Source organism: Plectropomus leopardus, chromosome 8, assembly GCF_008729295.1.
Source record: "Plectropomus leopardus isolate mb chromosome 8, YSFRI_Pleo_2.0, whole genome shotgun sequence".
Lineage (NCBI taxonomy): Eukaryota > Metazoa > Chordata > Actinopteri > Perciformes > Serranidae > Plectropomus > Plectropomus leopardus.
In genome coordinates this window covers 22,194,999-22,214,588 of record NC_056470.1, presented here as the reverse complement: position 1 = coordinate 22,214,588, position 19,590 = coordinate 22,194,999, and the positions used below count along the sequence as shown (strand labels likewise).

The 19,590-nt window shown below is 40.5% G+C and overlaps 1 protein-coding gene across 2 annotated transcripts in view; it reads left to right on the top strand.

The window, feature by feature from the left end:
* Positions 1-4,228: 4,228 nt before the first annotated feature.
* Positions 4,229-19,590, top strand: part of slc2a4rg (SLC2A4 regulator) — a 47,523-nt gene continuing 32,161 nt past the window's right edge. For both annotated transcript variants that reach the window (XM_042491236.1, XM_042491238.1), the window contains exons 1-2: positions 4,229-4,675; positions 6,373-6,608. In XM_042491236.1, the coding sequence (XP_042347170.1) occupies positions 4,418-4,675; positions 6,373-6,608 (494 nt within the window). In that variant the 5' untranslated portion in view covers positions 4,229-4,417. The remainder of the gene's footprint in view (positions 4,676-6,372; positions 6,609-19,590) is intronic.

The window sequence follows — 19,590 nt, the reverse complement described above, 5'->3', positions numbered from 1 at the left end:
AAAGAACAGAGGGAGAAAACACGATATTAGAGGCCTAATAAATGGGCATAAACTGCATTAGAATGAGCTCACTGTGAGACAACCATGCAAAGAGAAGACGGGTTTAGAAAGGTTAAATTTAGAAATGCTACTGTGTCGGAAAGTATGTAAAAACAAATGCACTCTGTATTTTAATGCACTGTTTAGTTTTTTACTGACAATATCATTGGTTAAATAGCTCATGCCACTGCCATGAAAACAGTAATGTTTATGTTGTTGGTGCAATTTTTTCCTGCTTGATGAAAAAGTGCATGCTTTGATATATGGAGATGAAAACAAATATTGTGGTACTTAATTGGTCTCTTGTTTGTTAATCTTTTATGTTGTACTTTTTTGCCATGTGAAGCAAAGCAGCATTCCGTTTTTTTTTCAAAGCAGCGACTTGGAGGAGGAAGAGAAATACAAAGATAAAGAGAAGCGACTGGGAGTTTAGAGCAGTGTTGTTTATCCTCCGCTCTGGGGGAGCAAGAAAGAGCGATAGAGGTGAGGAAGGAGAAGAAGAGCAGCTAGTGTAATGCTGAGGATCACTGCAAATGGACACAGACCCAAAGGACCCTCCCCCCCTCTGATGCGTGTTTGCGTGCATGCACACACACACACACACACACCATCAGGCACACACACACACACTGCAACATCAAGCCATGCGCGTTTCCAGTTTTGGGGATGAAGCACATTTTGCTTCCACTTTGTCAGCCCTTGCAAACACTCCCTCCCCCAGCTGTGTTCAACCTCCAATAACCGTTACAGACCTCTCTTTTCTCTGCTTCACCTCTCTCCCTCACTTTGCAGGGGAGGGGCCTTTGATGTCCAGCTCTGAGGGACTCAGGGAGTGATATAAGGGAAGGAGGAGGGGGTCAAAGTGGGGGGGTCAGTGGGTCAGGCCAATCCCAGTCTGATATCAACAATGCACCAACGGCTCAACTACTGTCTGATATGAGAAATGGCTAACAGCTGAGACGCTTAACATGCTCTGTCGAGGCCTCCGTTAGACAATGCTGGCTGGAAATCGCTATCACACTTGATCCTTTTTCTCTGGCAGTCACTTTATGTGTCACATTTTCTTTATCCTGAGAGAAAGCACTGATCTGATATATTCCGTTGAACACTGTTAACACTGATGGAGACAGATGTTCATTGCACAAAAAAACAGTATGATGATGTAAATACTCTGCCGCTGTTCTGATGTTGTTCCAATGTAACATACAGTATACAGTATATTTGTTTAAAAAAGAGATGGTTATCACAGACACATTGTACTTTGTGGATGCAAAATGTTTCATGCTTTCCATGCAGATACAGATGCTGTTTGTTAATTGTCCTCAGATATAATTATGGGCCAATACTGCTGTGAAAGCTGTAGCCAATGTTGTATGTTATTAAAGCACAGGGTTTAGTTTAAAAATAATGAATATAATAAAAAAATATAGTGTGACAGTGCAGATATGCAAAAGATTGTAATGTTTTATATTAACCTTCATAAAATATTAAAGTGAGTTTTTACTTTTCTAATAAAGTGGCACATTATAACGTGTGTTTGTCTTTTGCATGTATTGCTTTGCACAGGATATCAAACCAGGCAGCACTACAGTTGTTGCAGCTCCACAGCAGCCTCACAGTAATAACCGTAGCTTGCAATAAATGCAGCTGGCAATAAAATGTGTTTGTGTAAAAAATTAAGCAATAAACCAGCAGCGTCTGAGCTCTGCAGACATCATAGAAAAGGTTTGGTAAAGAGGCATTCAGGTGCCTCCAACAACTGAAATACAAAGAAAACAAATGTTATTAATGATAACAGCTGTTTCATCATGTTTATGAGCTGCGTATTTCCACCAGACACTCCAGTTTTAGTGAATGTTGAAAAAAGATATTGCTTTATTTTACAGTTTGACTAAACCCATAATTGTATGTAAAAAAAGAAATATATATCATTATGAAACCTATGATGCAATAACCCAAACAATGCAACACAGTAGAAAAAGCATCAAGGTGTCTCTGTTATTTTAACCACCTTATTATGCAATCAGGTCAACAAAAGGGACTGTGCTTTATTTATCAGAGGAGGTGGGTGACTGGGGATATGACTTTTTTTTTTAGATTATGTTTCTGGTCTTTTTATGCCTTTGAAAGGAGGACAGAGAGAGATGGGGCAACATGCAGATAAGGGCTGAGGCTGGAATCAAACCCACGGCCACTGCGATGCGGACACAGCCTCTGTACATGGGGCGCCTGCTCTATCCACCAAGCCACCACGCACCCCCTGACTTTTTTTTTTTTTTTCATTTCTTGTCATGACCCCCCCAGAACTACATCTATTTTTCCTTTAGCCTTCCAGGTTGCTAGAGTTTATCACCCACCCACCACCATAAATAACCATATATATATATATATATTTAATATTCACACCAAATGTAGGTAGCAAGCATGGGAATTACAGTCATCTTAAGCAAAAAAATGCAAAATTGTTTCTTAAAAATTATGTGTTAAAAATCACATTATTAAAGAAAACATGCCCTTTGAACTCACCAGCAGCATTGTGGCTTTAGTGGGTATTTAAATAAAACAAAATAAAACTACTTTTTAATTTTTTTTTTTTTTATTTAAGTTGTATGTTCCTCCCCTAAGTCTACATTGAAAAAAAAAAACATGACTCCCTCCCCAGTGCTTTAAAAATATTTGACATGCCTCCCCAGTTTTGTACCAGCCCCTTCCCCCTCATAGTTCGTGAACAGTCCCTAACAAAAGGACCTCAATATTTTTATACATTTAAATCAAGCACACCTCTATGCTACTCTCATAACACTGAATGTTGCTTCATAAACCTCATTATTTACCACAGGGCCATAGCATAATTTTGCACATGGGTTCATGTGTTTGTGTTCAGACACTGTTCTTTTAATTTTACATAATAAAAACCCCATACAACAGAGATACTCGACTTGCTTTGCTTGGGGGCCACTGTAAAAACGATAGGAGGCCAGAGATCAGTTGCAGCAACCCTGCACATGTTTTTAGGATTTTAGGACATTTCTAGGATTTTAGGATGTTTCAAGAATTTTAGGACATTTTTTCAGATTTCAGGGCATCTGTAAGATTTTAGAATGTTCTTAAGATTTTAGGATGTTTAGGACATTTTTTTTTTTTCAAATGTATAGATAGAGTGTCAGGGCAAGATGACCCTTGCACACTAGAAAGGGAGCGAAAACCCACAGAGGCATCCGGCCTCAAAACATTATTTAGTTTGATTATCTAGTATAAGTCATATGTGATAGCTTATGAATACATATATTTGGAGTATTATATTATTGTAGTTTCAACAGCTTGCTAACGTTATTAGCAAGATAGCTAGCAAACATAGGAATTGCAAGCTAGGCAGCATTTTAGGGAACTTGCTGGAGGAAGACATCCTTAAACAAAAACAATTAACCTGAAGAGGTTTCTACATAATCAATAAATGGGTTTGGGTTGGGATTTAAGTTTGTTTTATTTAACTAGATAGCTTGTTTTGAGCTGGGGGGCATCTTGATTTTTATTTTTGCACAACAAACTAATCTACCAGTTAGTTTTAGCCAACAAAGTGTTGGTTTATGCATCACCATCCTGCACATTCTGAAATTATATCCAAATATATGTTTTTTTTTTTTTATTTTACAGTAAATGCCTTTGTTATTGTGCGGGGGGGGGGGGGGGGGGGGGGGGGTTCTTCCCTCATCTTACTTGTCGACAAAACGGTTGTTTTTATTTTTTAGGGGAAGAAAAAACTCTAATAAAACATGTTCATTCCATCGATAATAACCCGCTTATAAAGTGCGGTTCAAGCGATTGAAACATAATCCGTTAAATCGCCATTTGATTAGGAAAACTACATAAATGCGCAGTTTTCCTCTGAAGCCCGCAGGCTGTTTCTCCTCCGCTCTCCCTCGCCTCCCGCCTCGTGGGCCCGGCTCTTCGTCAACAGACACCGGCCGGTAAACTGCAGGGCACGCCCCCTCCCCTCTCCTCCACCCGCATTACTCGGATTACAAAAAACGTGATTGACACAGTCAAACCGGCCAATCAGAGGCCGCCTCGCTGTTGACGCGTACCAAAGTGTAATGTTTATGTACGCAACGAACCAATCAGAGCGCAGCGGAGGGGGCGTGGCATGCTTTTGGAGGAAAGAGGCAAAACAATCTTTTATCCCCCTGACCGGGCGGCTCTTTGGATATCCTGGGTAGAGGTGGCAAACTTTACATGTAGTCTAGAATAGAAGTTAAGTCACAGATAATACCTATCAACACGCGACAATCCTGATAAATGTATCTAACTCCAGCAATTTGCACTAAAATCCACAGAAAGCTGGTTTTCTTTCTTTAGTCTCCCCTCGCCCTGTCTAAACATGGATTCCAGATACATTTTGGAGCAGCCGGCCGTTGGGACAAGGGTCGGTGGTGCGGATTTTAACTGCCGAGCCGGCCACTCTGTGCTCCGCGACACCCGGGATAAAAACGGTCACACGCCGGTGTACACAAAAGGGCCGGTGTTTTACAAATTTGTGATGGACGATGGCTCGATTGCGGAGGTTAAAGGCGAGCGGACCTCTCCAAAAGGGAACCGACCTTCTCCGGGGGCTCGAATATTGCACGACGTGGAAAAAGTAAGTGCCGTTTCCCCCCTGTGTTTTAAGTGTGCACGCGCGGCTCCGCTAGCCGGTAAAGTAGTCGCCCCCAAGTTACAGCGCAGCTAATATCAGGCGTGTAACGTTATGTCATGTGTTATGCTAACTTTGACAGCTCTCACGCCGTAAGTGCGTTTTAACGGTCGAAATACGCGACCGTGAAGCTCACATGAGACGTTACGACTTTATATCGTGTTGTGTTGTGTGTTGAGTACCGCCTTCACAACTCTGAACCCACTTCTTTTTTAAGTGACAGCAATTTCCCAAACTACTGTCAACGCACGTTCGCAAGTAGGCTAATTACGTCGTATCAAAAAACGCTTTAAATGGCGGCTCATTCTGTGTGCAAAGTTTACAGAAACGGGGGGCAGGGACTCCAAACTATTAGACATACCCCCTCCCCCATAACGGCAGGGTGGAGCTTCAGCCAGGGCTTCCTGGCTGCGCAGCTCGGCCCGGCTCTTCAGATACTACCGAGCCAGTGATGGTACTTATCAGGGGAAACATGTGATACGTTTGCAGTTATTTTCGCTGCAGCAGGGTTTTGTTTGCATTGTGGTTTGGCTTACATTGCATGTGTGTTTTTTTTTGCATTGCACCGTGTGGTTCATGTGTGGTTCTATGTGTGCTCTGCAGGGTCAGTAATTTAATAATATCATGTGTAACTAATTAACCCGGCAACATCACAACTGCACAGGTGGCAACTTGCCACACCCGTTTTTGATATGGATCAGAGAGCGGTTTATTCATATAAGTTTATTGAATTGCTGTCTGTTTATTTTAAACGCAGTGTGGTGATGGTAGCAGGGTTTATAAGCTTATTTGAAGGTTTTGTGAAGGAGCATTTGAATGTATTTACAAGAGTCTGAGGCCACCTTATGCTTTGTTGTTTTATTATAGTTATAATGATCATACATATTTATTTCTCAGTAGTTTCTTTACTAAAATACAACCAGAACATCCAGAAAACGTGTGCAGTATAACAAAATGCAAATATTTCAGAATAAGACAACTTAAGTAGGCTAAAACTCCAAGTATTTAAAGTATTTTTATTGGCTACAATGAGATGATTAATCGATTAGTTAAATAATTATTAGCTGCTTTTCTTTTGTCATATGTAACAGTAAATTATAAATCTTTATGTTTTGGTCTCTTGATTGGAATAAAACACAATTTCCTAACATAGACTCATTTTATAGACTCAACTATTTGTGATGATATTTTAAATAATCATTAGTTGCAATCCCCATTTTTAATGATGATTTAAAAAAAAAAAAACTTTCTTATTTAAAATCTCCCAAAGTCAGTAATGAATATAGATGAGTTTTTAAGACAAAGCAAGTATTTCAATCAGTCAGTCAATATTGTAGCTGTAACCTTTATAACACTCATAACATTTGCATTTATGTAACTGTTTACCAGTTGAACCCTTAAAACGCTTATGCTTATAAAATCACCTCAGGGTTTTTGTGATCAATCAAATTGTACAACCATGGTTTAAAAACCTGCCAGAATGTCATGCAAAGTCATCTAATTTCCCTAGTGGAGGCGTTGAAACTGTTAACCAAATGGTTAACCTTTTTCTATCACACATTACATATTCCCTCTGATGTAGGCATACTGATAAATGGCTTAAGAATTATAGATTGACCTTAATTGTGTTTCTCATTTTCTAGACTGGCTTCGGGGACCAAAAAGACACTGGTTCCTCTGGGATCTTGAAGAGGGCCAGTCCTACTCACTGCCCAGGCGTAAACGGGCAGTCGACAGGCGGCTTCATGCACTTGGACATCAGGAACCCAGGGAAACAGGCAGAGCTGGCCAACAACTTCAGGGCAGCACCAGGGCGGAACGTACCACCAATGGAGAGACAACCCCTCCCTTCCTCCCACATCCCTGTCCCCAGAAACAGGTACAGAGCGGCTAATGACATCCACAGTCATGACCCCTGTCTTGTCTTCATACTTGCTTTCACTTATAGTGTTGCATGCTAAGTTAAAAGGACATCACTTCAAAAGTAAAACAGCCATTTGATGTGAGGCAAGCTTTGGCCTGGCAGCTAAACATAAGCTTTGGAAAGATGTATCAACCCCATATGATCCTGGCACATAAACTATCAGAGCGATGTCTGTGTGCAGGCTCCTATTTCTATTCATCCCAGTCCAGGGTGCCGTTTCTGCACAGATAATTGAGTCATCCAGATTAGAACATTGGTAATATGACGTGAGGCTGATTGTTTTAGTTCTTTGAAGCTGGCTTAATTTCTATGTAGCATTGTTGTCAGAGCAACAAGTCCTTAAGCCAAAACCTGCATAAGGGCACACGTATTGACAGTTTGTTGGATTATGACCGAAATATCTTACTGCAAACCACATACATAAAGTAATTTTCAGTTACAAATGGCTCACTAGCTTAGATGTAGAATGAAAATTTAGAGGAGGACATGCAGGTTATTGATGAATCATTATGATCTGTTGGTATAAAGATCACAGTTACATTTTCATTAAAAAGAAAAAAAAGTGTGCACACAAGAAAGTACAAATCCAAACCAAAGTAGATACTGTTAACAAAAATGCTAAAACCCAGCTAAAAGATTCTGACTGTCAGAAGACTCGTGGAGAAAGAATGGAATTTATAGTTTTTTAAAAGCGTTTCTCAGTGGTATTATTGTTTGTGACACTCTCTCAAAGGCAGCTGGATTGCGTTTTTCTCAGAGTTTAGCAACTGTCACAGTTTTCACGTTTACTTTGGTTGTTCCACCGTCAGGCAGTTTCACTACTGGGGATAGTTACTGCAAAGAACTTACATTGTTACACTTTGGTAACTGGCTATAGCTGCCAATAGCTACTGGGGGGGAAAAAAGTGCATTTCTCTTCCTGTTTTGGTTGAGCAAATGAGTGACGCACTTGCTTTTCAACCTTCAAATCGAACATTCAATTCTCGCCGAAAATCGTTTACGGTGACAGGAAGAATTGCATAGTAAAAGCAAGGTTTACAGGGAGCCACTCTAAATACAGATGGTGTCATTTTTCTATAGCCATTACACTGTGCAATCAACATTTACCTTATAATGAGAAGTTAACGCAAAAAAACTAGCAAATTTCCATGTTAATTTGACACTACTACAACTGACTTTGATAAAAATCCTATTCCATCAACTTCTGTTTGCAAGCTTTTAGCAATGTTTCATTTTCACTGTAGGCTTATCGTTATCTCTTTAAAGTTGTGCATGTCATCTCATTTTGCACCTACATCACTCGTAGTCTAACCACATTCACTGGTAATATCTAATGTTTAACGGCATGGAAACACTGGAAACATTGTGTAGCACCATGTAGAAAATAATGACACCAGTAACAATGCAGGCTCACATATAAATTAAAACTTATGTCCTTGAATCTATTATCCTAGTGCATGTTGAAAGTTCCCAACACATCTACAGTACACACGAATGTCATATGAATGCTGATCACATATTCAAGTCTGTCAATTTTGCTTTTATTTCAAAATAAGGTTGCAGTGTTATTCAAGAGAACATCGTCCAGGATTAATAAATCAATCCTCAAACTGCTTTCAAAGAACAACATTGGCTGGATGAGAATAAACAGGATTATTGTAGTCTGATAACAGCTTGTTAGCCTGAATTAGTTAAGCCATATTTGAAGAACAGGGTCCAGGAGCTAATTTGACACTGATGTGTGGTTATAAAAATAATCAACATTGGAAATTTTTATACTTAACTCCAAACCTGCGTTACTTAACATAGTCTCAACTAGAAGTGGAATTCAGCCTCTGGTTACAACTGTACAGTGGTTTGGGCATGAATGGTGCGGGGGCGCACTGGTCATTGGACCACATGTTTGGTATTCAATCCAGAATAGTTTCGAAATCTGCCGTAAGAAGGCCAGAGCTGGAGATGAAGGCTAGGATTGCCTAATCACTTGACGAAAGGAGACCTGAGAGGAAGAATGAGATAATTATAGCATGTAGATGTTGTTTATTGATAAATAAGCTGACAAGATGCAGGATTGTTTGTATTAATTAGGTGTCTCAATGTCTTGCTTCTAAGCCCAGCATCATCCCTTTGACCCTGTTTTGACAGTCGAGGTTTGTGGATGCATCAGTGTGATGTGCTCCCTGTGTGTCAGGCAGGAAGCTTTGTTGTGTGCGTTTTGTTTGATGTTTTATGTGCAGCGCCGTGAGTTTTTGCTGCCGTCGTTTGACATCATTTTCAAACACAGACTTGCACATTTATGCTTAGGACCTTCTTTGATAGTCCTCAGGCAACCTTACAGCTGGCACATACAGACTGTTTCACACAGAAGAAGCAGAAAATGCATCGAGGGACAGGCCTAGTGCACTGATAAGTGATTATGTAACAGTAATAAGGAGTGGGAGAGACTGTAGGCGGTGCCTTAGCACAGTTTCCATCATTTTACACAGCTATTGGTTACTGTCAGTTGCAAGACGCTGCCGGTCTATCAGACGGTGCTTACACATTAACAAAATGCCCGGTGGCGGTACAGTGAAGTCTTAAAACTTGAGTTGCTCCGTATTAAATCAGCATAGACACATGATGTCTTTTATTCTGAGACTCTGAACAAATATGATTATAGTCCATAAACAATAATTGTTTAATCTGCTGAGAGTTTACATGGTAGGTGTTGTCTGTTGGGGCTCAGGGCTTTAAATGCCACACTTCTTCCCTCATTATCACGTGAACTTCACGTGCCGCTGGTCATGTATGATACAAGGGAGTGTCTCTGGGGAGCATGCAAGACTGAACATGCTTTTAAACCAGAGTGATGCTGCGTTGTCATCTTTGTGAATGCGTCTTTAAATGTGTGTGTGCCCAGTACGGACAACGAGGCTGCTCCTCTCACCTGTCGATCCAGGTCTAACCAGACTTGAAACATGTGTTTTCCACAGAATGATGATGGCTATCTCAGCACACTGCAACCACAATAACAAACTGAGTTGACACTACGCAGCTGCTGAAAGAGGTTGCATAACATTATGTAACTGTGTGGTGGTCATATTAGCCAGGCCTCTTTTGTTAACCTTTCAGATTAATTCCCTGTCTTTGCTCTGCTCAAATTGGCTTTTGTTTTGCAGTTGGTGACAAGAGGCTCTCCATTCTCAGCCATTAATCACATTTTAATTAAAACCACTTTAGTATTGAGTCTTTTTTGGGAATTGATCAAGCTTGCTTATATTTTTAAGCTCATGCTAACTCTGTCATTCAGATGTATGTATGCATGCGCTATTCATCACAAACTTATTAGAGCAGATTGAAAATGGACTCTAGTTGCCATGTGAACCCACTAACACTAATTTGGTGCAAGCAGTGATTTCACCCTGTTACATCGCACTACACTCACAAGCCTATCTTTCTTCAGGTAATTGTCACATTGACAAGGTTGTGTTTGATGTCCCAGTATGTGTGTGCACATCTGTGGTGTGACCCATTGTGCATTTTCTGCACTCTGTGGCCTGCTTTGGGTAATGTCAACAAAACCATTATTTTCATTCGCTCCCTACCAGTTTAGGCAATACCACCATTGTGTTACAGGATAAAATATGTTTAAAGAAACTTAGGCTATAAAGCTGTTGCTCACCTCTGTGTGTTTTAAATCAACCACTGTATCAGTTATGTTCTGTTTGTTACATTCAATGCAGTGCTTTCACACCTCGTCTCGTCAGTTTGCAAACTCTGCAAAGTAGGTCACTATCCTTCAGACAAGCCTAGGCAAAGATCTTTGCAGGAAGAAAGAGGAGGAACAAACACATTTACTTGCAACACATTCAAAGCTACTGTAAATTTAAAGGCACAGTTCGCCCTAAAATAATTTTTAAAAATTTTTCTTCTTACCCGTAGTGCTATTTATCAGTTTGGGTTGTTTGGATGTGAGTTGCAGAGTGTTGGAGATATCGAGCGTAGAGATGTCTGCCTTCTCTTGAAGACAATGAAACTAGATGGCACTTAGCTTATGGTGCTCAAAACTCCCCCATTTTTTTTTTAAACTCGAAAGAAATGTCCCTTTCCAAAAATCATGACCTGGTCACTTGAGATAATCCACAGACTTTGTTGTGAGCAGTTTCACGTGGGAACTTTTTTCTCTCTACCAACCTTCGCCCACTTACCAAATCACCATGCAGAAGGAAGTGTGAATCTAGTCATGGATGAGAGACTTGTTTCAGTGCAAGATTAAAACATTCATGGCATCCTTCTAAGCTAATCCGAAGTGTTAGCTAGCTCAAGTGTTAGGGCTGCCCCTTGAAAGTCAGAGACTAATCATCAGTCAACTGAGATTGCTTCAACTTGAACAGTCTTTTCTATGTGCCATGTCCTTCTGGGGATGTTTTGGTCCCCAGATTTTGCTGTGGAACGAGTGCTCTTGATTTTCATGCTACTTTACTACTATTTCATGCTAGCTGCAGACACGCTGTAGCAGCACAGAGGGAGAGAGAGACCGCACCATTAAGGTGAAGAAGTGGTGAATTTACAGCCCACATCAAGTTAATACAATACAGTCTTTGGCTTTTTTTGATATTTAGTGTTGGTAAAAAATGCTTTTGCGCATTTGCGATCTGTCGTTAGCGCTCCTAGCTTGTTTACTTTGTATGGGAAACAAAAAGAATCGTTGAATATTTGTATTGAACCGTCAAATCTGATTGGACTGGCATAAGTTTGAGTCGGTTACAGCCTTACTCAGTGGTGCCAGGTGAGCTAGTAACAGAGGCATGCTTCCTTCTGCACTGTAATGTGGTTGGTTTGGTTAAAAAAAAAAAATGGGCGCTTTGACACCACAAACCAAGCGCTGTCTATTACATTCAAGAGAAGGCAGACATCTATTTAGCCAACATAACACTCAGTAACTCACACCAAAACAATCTAGACTGATAAATAGCACCGCGGTTAAGAGGACAAAAATGTATTTTTGCTTTTTTGGTGAACTGTCCCTTTAAACAGTCCCGTTGTCTTGTCCACATCGACTCTGTGTGTGTGTGTGTGTGTGTGGGGGGGGGGTGTCTCGCTTTTTCGTTGTTCTGTCTGTGATTGAGTCTGTCTTTCACTCACACCCTAAAGCACAGCTCGTTCTACCTGTCAATACTAATCAGTGTGGGATCGAGCGCACTGATAACGGAACAAAGACCAGCTTGAATTAACAAAAAAAAAGAGGTCTGACGAAATGAAGAGGGGAGGGGGCATTTTCTTTTGATGTGACAAGCTTTTCTCTCTTATCTGTCCTTGGTCAGGTACACTGTCACCACAGTAGGCTAACATGAATAGAAAACACTGAGTCCGCATAAACAAGACACCAGAGCAACCAGCTGCAGCGAGGTGGATTGGTGGTGGGGGGAGAAAAAGCAGCTCTGTTTTTAACATAATTACTGCCCAGCCTTTGACTCAGTCTGCTTAGAGTCACCAGGACAGTTTCGGCGAGGCAGGCAGGCAGGCCGGAGCAGAGTCCACCACCTTTCCACCCCCATCCGACCACCCCACCACCAATCCTCTTCCCCCAAAGGAGACATTACAGCCGGTTGTTGAAGGTCAAAGTTAGAGGAACGGCCAACCGCCCCCACTCTTGTCTGGGATGTCTAACCCACATCCAGACTGCTGACATGGCATCTCGAGTGGAGCAGCACGCTTCTTCTCAGGTGCTTGTTTTCTTCTATATTTCCGTGGAAAACATATTTACTTAAAATACATTGTTAGTATCATCATTAGCTGCAAAATTTCTTCAGAATTTCATGCAGTATTATCATCCTTCCCTCGTCTTCCTTGTTCTCCCTTCCAGAACACAAGGGGTTAAAGCTCTTGCACTGACACAGGCAGGGGTGAAAGGTCATCCTCAATGAATGGAGTCATGTGAGAGGGGAGGGTCAGATCAGGACATGAGCAGGCATCTGGCACGTCCGCTAGGTCAGCCTCAGGATCTGGGTTATGTGCTACATAGACAGTTTACAACCACAGAAGATTGTGGCATACAGCTCATCACCTAACACTGCAGCTTCAGCTGTCTCCTGACTTATAGGTGGATGGAGGAGAAAGGAGAAAGAAAGATTTTTTTTTTATTTAATCTGCATTTCAGAGTGCAGCTCTGCGGCTGGCTCTGAATCATTCACTCTTTAACACTAATGAGCCTCTGGAAGAAGCTATGGCTAATGGCTGAAATATGTGCTGTGTGCGTACAATGCACAAATAAGACATTAATCTTCTGCTGTTTTGCAGCGAAGAAGAAAGGCTAAATCAATTTCATAAGTAAGGTGGAGAGTAGGAGGCTTGAAGGAATGCTTTCTGCAAACCATCTGTTGCAAATATGATGTTACGTATACAATGTTAGAAATGGTTTCCAAAAAATTATGCCGCAATTATACGTTTCTAATGTTGTTAATGGTGCATATGTTGGTTGTATCCTGTACATTTGTCCTTAGACGGGATGCCTTAAGGACAAGAAAAGGGAAAAAAAAACCACTTATCGAGAGGGAAGGAAACTCTTGTTGCGCAGCTCTGGCACCGCTGCAGTAAAATTCTTTATCGCTTGCTCACCCACACTAATAGCGACTTACATAAGGCCCCCTGTTCTGCCTCACTTGCATTTGGAGATGCCACAGTCAACTGTCTTTCCTCTCTTTTCAATCAATCTTTCTGTCCTTCTATCCTACTCCTCATACCAGCCAGCAGCTGCTCCGTGGCTTCCCCGTCTGTCCACTAGCCTCATAAGCTGTCTCATCTTTCATATATCCTCCCACAATGCTACTTTTTCATTTTTTTTAAAAAAAAAAAGATTTTCTTTTCTGCCTTGTGCCTTTTATTGAGGATAGGACAGCTTCAGCATGAAAGGGGTAGAGAGGGGATGGCGTTGAACCTGTGGCTGCTGCGGCGAGGACATAGCCTCTGTACATGGGGTGCCCGCTCTACCAACTGAGCTACTGTTTTTCATGCTGTCTCAGTTGTGAGCTCGGGCAGTTTTTGATACCATACACAAACACAAAATTTCTTCATGGTTACGAGGGTTTTGCTGGAGATGTTGCAATTCTTTCTGCCTACTTATAAAATGTCACTGCCTCCCTTTTTTATTATCTGTACCATACATGCCTTTTTCCATTAGTCTTGACCTTTTGCCCTCTGCCCTTTTGTCTGAATGACGACTGGCTTAATCCTTCTTAAATCCAGAGGAGATGAAGCCCTCTGAACAATGCCCAGTCTTTCTCCGCCAGGAAAGATGATTCCATACTCTTCCAAAAAGTAATGTTAGTTCTAATCTGTCTGTAGGGCGTTCAGCTTCAGTGTGTATGATAGTGTTAAATTTTCACAACTTTTCAGTGATTATATCCATTAATAACAGAGGAATAATGATAGCATGCTCATCACTGGAATGTTTACTATGTTTCTATTGGCGCTCACATAGCAACTTTGCAGACAAGCCAAGGGTTGATTTTGGTTAGAAAAATTTCTTCACTGTTTCAAAACGTAGAAGCTACATTTTCCGAAAAATGCCACAGAATAATTGGATAATATGATTAAACATTTAAACTGTGAGTTATAACAATAAAAACCAAACCAAACATACGTTTTATTACTTTTCACTGTGGCAGATTGATCGACACAATTCAGTAGGAAAATTTTCTGAATGTACTGCGTAACGCCTCAGTGAATTTACAAATGGTTTCCAAAACCAGATCCTTGGTGGCTGACAGTAAGCCTTACAAAGTCTGAAGTAACTGTTTTCAAAATGTTCTGTAAGCCTGTAGTTTCATGGGGTTAGCTCCCTCCTGCTCTCAATCACTGCACTTATAAATATCCTTACATACAAACACACACACACACACACACACACACACACACACACACACACACTGTGTTGCGCAACTTGAATCATAAGTCATCCCAGTCTGCTGATGACAAGCAGAGAAATTCAGTCCAGACTGCAAACAGAGAAGTCTGAGAAACGCCTAACACTTTGTAGTGTGCAGAGTGCAGTGGCCTACATCTATTTTAATGTCTTTGTTTTTTAATTAGTGCTTAGCATGTAGTTAAATATCCTTTCCCCTCTTTTTATCTGGTAAAAAAACACATTTTAGTTTTCTTTCTTTGTCAGGAGAATTCGAGCTACTTTTCCCCCAGAAATATGTACACATTGTTTTTGAACATGACAATACCTCTCTCCTCCACATCTCCTCTTCTCTTCTTCTCTGCACATAGCTTTCTCAGTAACCCATGAAACACTAAAACCTCTTTTAAACTGCCTGTTCAAGGCGGGAGTATTGTGCTATTATTTCTCCTCGCTGTTGTGTATAAAAGGTACGATTGCAAAATAGGGGGGCAGAGTTTTCTCACATTTGAGACGGCAATAGAGGATGTAACAATGCCAAATTCAGGTCGATGTAAAAGTTAGGCTTGGACTGTATCATGGTATTACCGTATATCAGGGTATTTAGAAATCCTGAAGGTATATTTTTCAGTACCATCATAAATACCGGCCCCCCTTTTTCTATTAAACCCATTGTATGTAGTGCACAGCATGCACCACCAGAGATCAGTCTCCCGTCTCTACTGGTGGAAAAGGCAGTTGATCTGAGAGACACGAGACACCTTGTGGTGGAGGGATAAGTTACAGGACTGCAAACAGTCGATGGCCAGCTGCGGCAGAGAGAGGGACCATGGGAAATAATGACATTTTGTTTTGTTTTTTTACATCTAACTTGGTGAACGGTTTACTTCGACCAAACCAGAGCTGTTGATTGTTGGAACAGTAGACTTACTAACAAGATAACTCGCAAAAGTAACCAATACGTTATGGGTGGGTTTTATTTTATTTCTGTTTATTTGAATGATTGTGTTTTATGATGAGTTAATGAGGCAAATCTGACTTGTCAGCCTTCCCTGACCCAGACAAAGTTGAATTCAAATGGTGTACAGTTGTATTTCTCTGTTAAGGAAAATAGGTGTGAGAATATGACTTTTTTTTTTTTTTTTAACATTTTGTGGGTTTCTGCCATTGTTATTGTTTAAGCACTGCTCACATATATGTTATATATTTCACACTAGAGGCAGACGCTGTTGTGTATCAACAGTCCAGTCATGCCTTTTTTGCTTCAATAATTGCATCCCTGATATCTACAATCACGCACTGGAGCGGCATGATGCCACCGTTGTTTGGTTCTGTGTAAAAATACAAAGGTGCCATAAAGAAGGGAGTTCATGGTGGCCCTGTAGGATGATCTCTGTGTAAAAAGTGCTTAAGCTTACCTTCCCGTCACTATGGCAGTATGTCGGGAACATGGGAACTACTGTGCTGGCTGAGGTTTCTGATTCCATCCCGAGGAACGTCAAAAGTCCATGATCTCACTTGTAATTAAAGGATTATCGACAGCCCTGTCTTTTAGCTTAGTTGTGGAAGAGAGCTGTGCTGAACTCTTGTCTCTTCCAATTGATTTTGTGTTGACACAGTTAAGTAATGTGAGCATTGACTTTTGAAAATGCCTGATCCTGTGGGGGATTTGGTAAATCAAAGAGTGAATATAAAGCCCAAAGCACTGCATAGATTGAGAAGCTGCTTTACAGCTTCATTCAAATATATTTTAAAGATTCAGCTCAAAAAAACAATTTTAAGCAGCATGCCACACCCAGGCTGCTAGAACCAGTGGGCCTTTATAAGCTCTTAGTAACCCCCCACGCTTTGTGTGTGTCCTCGAGTGTGTGTGCAGACATGCATGTCCTTAACAATAGAGCTATGTGGGCTGGGATAATCACTTATCCTCGTGCCCTCTAACGAAGGGCAAGACAATCAATCAAGCAGCTCTACAAGTGACAGTACAGATTTGTGTGTTTTCCTTTTTTTTTTATCCTTTTTCCCCCTACACACAGCACACACAGACTTTCATTCTGTACTTGTGGTGAGGTAGTCATGTTTCATTTAACACAGATCTGCTAATGACCCTGTCCTCTTCTCACCTCCTGGATATTGCGTCATGTGTGCTTGTATTTTCTGTGCACTGCTGAGTCACCCAGCAATATTTACACACGCGCCGCCTATATCTGTCTATATGCACAAAGCCACACACCCAAAATTTTATACCCTAGGTGACTCCTCATGCTCATGGCTTTCATCTGATTTTCATGAGCCCGCTTTGTGGAGTGATAAGGGGAAGGGGAAAGAGGCTGACAGCTTCAGTGTTTGTTTTTTTACCCATTAGCTTGGGATCTGTGGTCTCCTCCTTGTAGCTATAAACTTGTTTATAAAGATAAAAATTGATTTTTAGGTTAGCCTCGTGACTCCTGTTGTTTTGTGTCTATGTGTGGTATTCATAGGTCCTGAGAAAGACTGAAGAGAGATGTTGAAATTTAAAGAATCTGAAAACTAAGACCTGAAAAATGTCATAAATACAGTTAGTCACTGATTTTCCTGCCTGTAGAGACTATTTTATTTTTACTGCTTTCCTAGTTTAAAGGGGACCTTTTTATGCTTTTCCGTATTATGTATTTTATATATAGTGTTACAGTGAAGGGTGCTCATATTAAATGTGGCAAAAGTTTCAAATAATGAGGTAAACATTTGCAGAAGTAAAATAATACCTGTGAGCAAAAACCTCAGGCTCCCTACTGATCTGTTTCTAGGATTTCTTTCTACTTTGGCTACAGTATGGCACCAAGGTGACAGATTTATTTATATGGTTGCTTCAGCACACTACTGCAGCTATTAACATTACATGGCCTACACTGCTACATAACGCTGCATGCTAATGTCATGGAAACATGTAATCTTTGCTGCAGATGTAAATTTCTCCCTAATTGTAATCAGTTTCCTGCTGGAACATGTCCAGTTGTATTTAGAAGCTTTTATTGGTGATTTTTCACAGTAGAAAGAGCAGCGACTCTTCTTTAAAGTCACCCCCTTACATCAAGCACACTGCCAACATGCATAGCTGCATGCTAATATCAGGGAAACATGGATTCTTGGTTGCAGATGTTGTGTATTTCTTCCCATTTCAGATCAAATTCCTTAGAATCTTTTTATTGGTTATTTTTAATGGTAAGAAAATGCAGTTATTCTTTGTTACGGTCGTTCCCCGGCTGCAATGGCCGTGCAGAGACGCTGAGATATGGAAGACCCAGAAACGCCAAACAATCAGAGCTCGAAAGAATCTTTTTAGAAAGGGGTGCTAAAGATGCAGGCGTTAAATGGTTTTTAAGACAGAGGGTGAATAAAGGTGTTCCAGCACAGACAGTGCGAGAAAAACAAGGTGTTTCTTGACCATTAGAGTATTTAAAATGTCCTAGTAAAAAACTTTAAATATAAGCATTAATCTAAAAATTTGCAAAATAGGTCCTCTTAGAGATAAACGAAAACAAATGAACTTTACATTTCTAAAAACAGTAGAATAAGGGAAGCATAAATTATTGTGATTTTCAATTTTTCAATTAGAAAAATCTGAAAGTCTTTAACCCAGTGGAATGGTGTTTAATGGTGGTTAATGCAATTTAGGAGAATTTTTCAGAAGTCTAAACAGGAGCAAACAAACAGCCCTTGGGCTCCTCTGACGGCTGCCAAAATAATGTTGAGATTTTCGATTTGGGGAGAGGTAGAAAGTATCCCCCTTAATCTTAGTGATGGCGGCTACCAGCACCAAAATACCACTGCACAAAGCATTGAGTGTGTGAGGCTGTTCAGTCAGGTGCAGAGCAGAGCCCCAACCACTCCCCAACCTACCCCAGAAACTGTTCCAGGCCATGGGAACTGGTCAATCTCACTCTTCTCTAATCGGCCACATTTCCACCCACACTTGGTATTCATCCATAGATGGAAATGTTTGTTCCCTGTTTTGTTGATATACAATAGGCAACGTGTAGACTCTTTGAGCCTGGCATATTTCATGAGATTTATCCTGTTGTGATCTATGTAGAGGGCAGGTCTGATCCCAAATCTCTTGTCTAACAACATTTGCTTTTTCCTCACTCCTGTCCAATCTGCCCCAATCCGGTTTGGACCAAGAATCAACACCATGGTCTCAATATATACACTAGCTTGTGTTTACACTGTGTTTTGTTCACCATAATGACACCATGAGGAAAAGATGGAGCAAGGGAGGAGAGAAACAGGGGCGGAGAGAGAGAGAGAAAGGGAAGGGCATAGGCATAACAGCAGTAAATTTAAAAATTGTCTCCTTCAAATTATTATGGCTGGTGTAGCATCAAGATGTCTGAGCTCATTGTCCTACTTTCAGAGAAATCCATTTGCTGTTCGTTCCACACACTTGAAAATTGGCTGACGTAGAGGCCATTATTTAAAAAACCATGATCATCCATTATTCAGTTTTTATGTTTACTTCAGTTGCAACAATTTGCTGTTTAATTGATGATACGATCGGAAGGCAGTTGCCAAATATTTTGATAATGAATGAACCATTTCGGTCATTTTTCAAGCAAAAATGTCAAACATTTACTTGTTCCAGCTTCGTAAATGCAAAAATTGAGTGCTGCTTTTTATTGTTTATGAAAGCAAATAAAGAATATTTGAATTTAAACTGTTGTTTGGAAAAAGAAGCAATTTCAAGATGTCACTTTGGACTTATTATTCAATAATGAAAACTGCATGAAAAATAGTTACTTAACACTGTGGCTTTATATCAGTTCATCACTTCATGCCCTGAATGCTGTCAGCCATGTGACATCAACAGGAAGAAGTCTCCCATAAACATGCTGCCCTAAAGATTTTTTTATTTTTTATTTTTGGTCTTATTTTGGGCCTACAGCGGCCACTTTGTTTTAGATTTAACACTGTAGGTAGGATTTTTGTTTTGTGTATTTAATTTTAAAAAGAAACCATTAATCCTTTGAAACCTGGATCAACATCATTTTTTTTGTGTGTGCGCCTTTTACAAGGAAT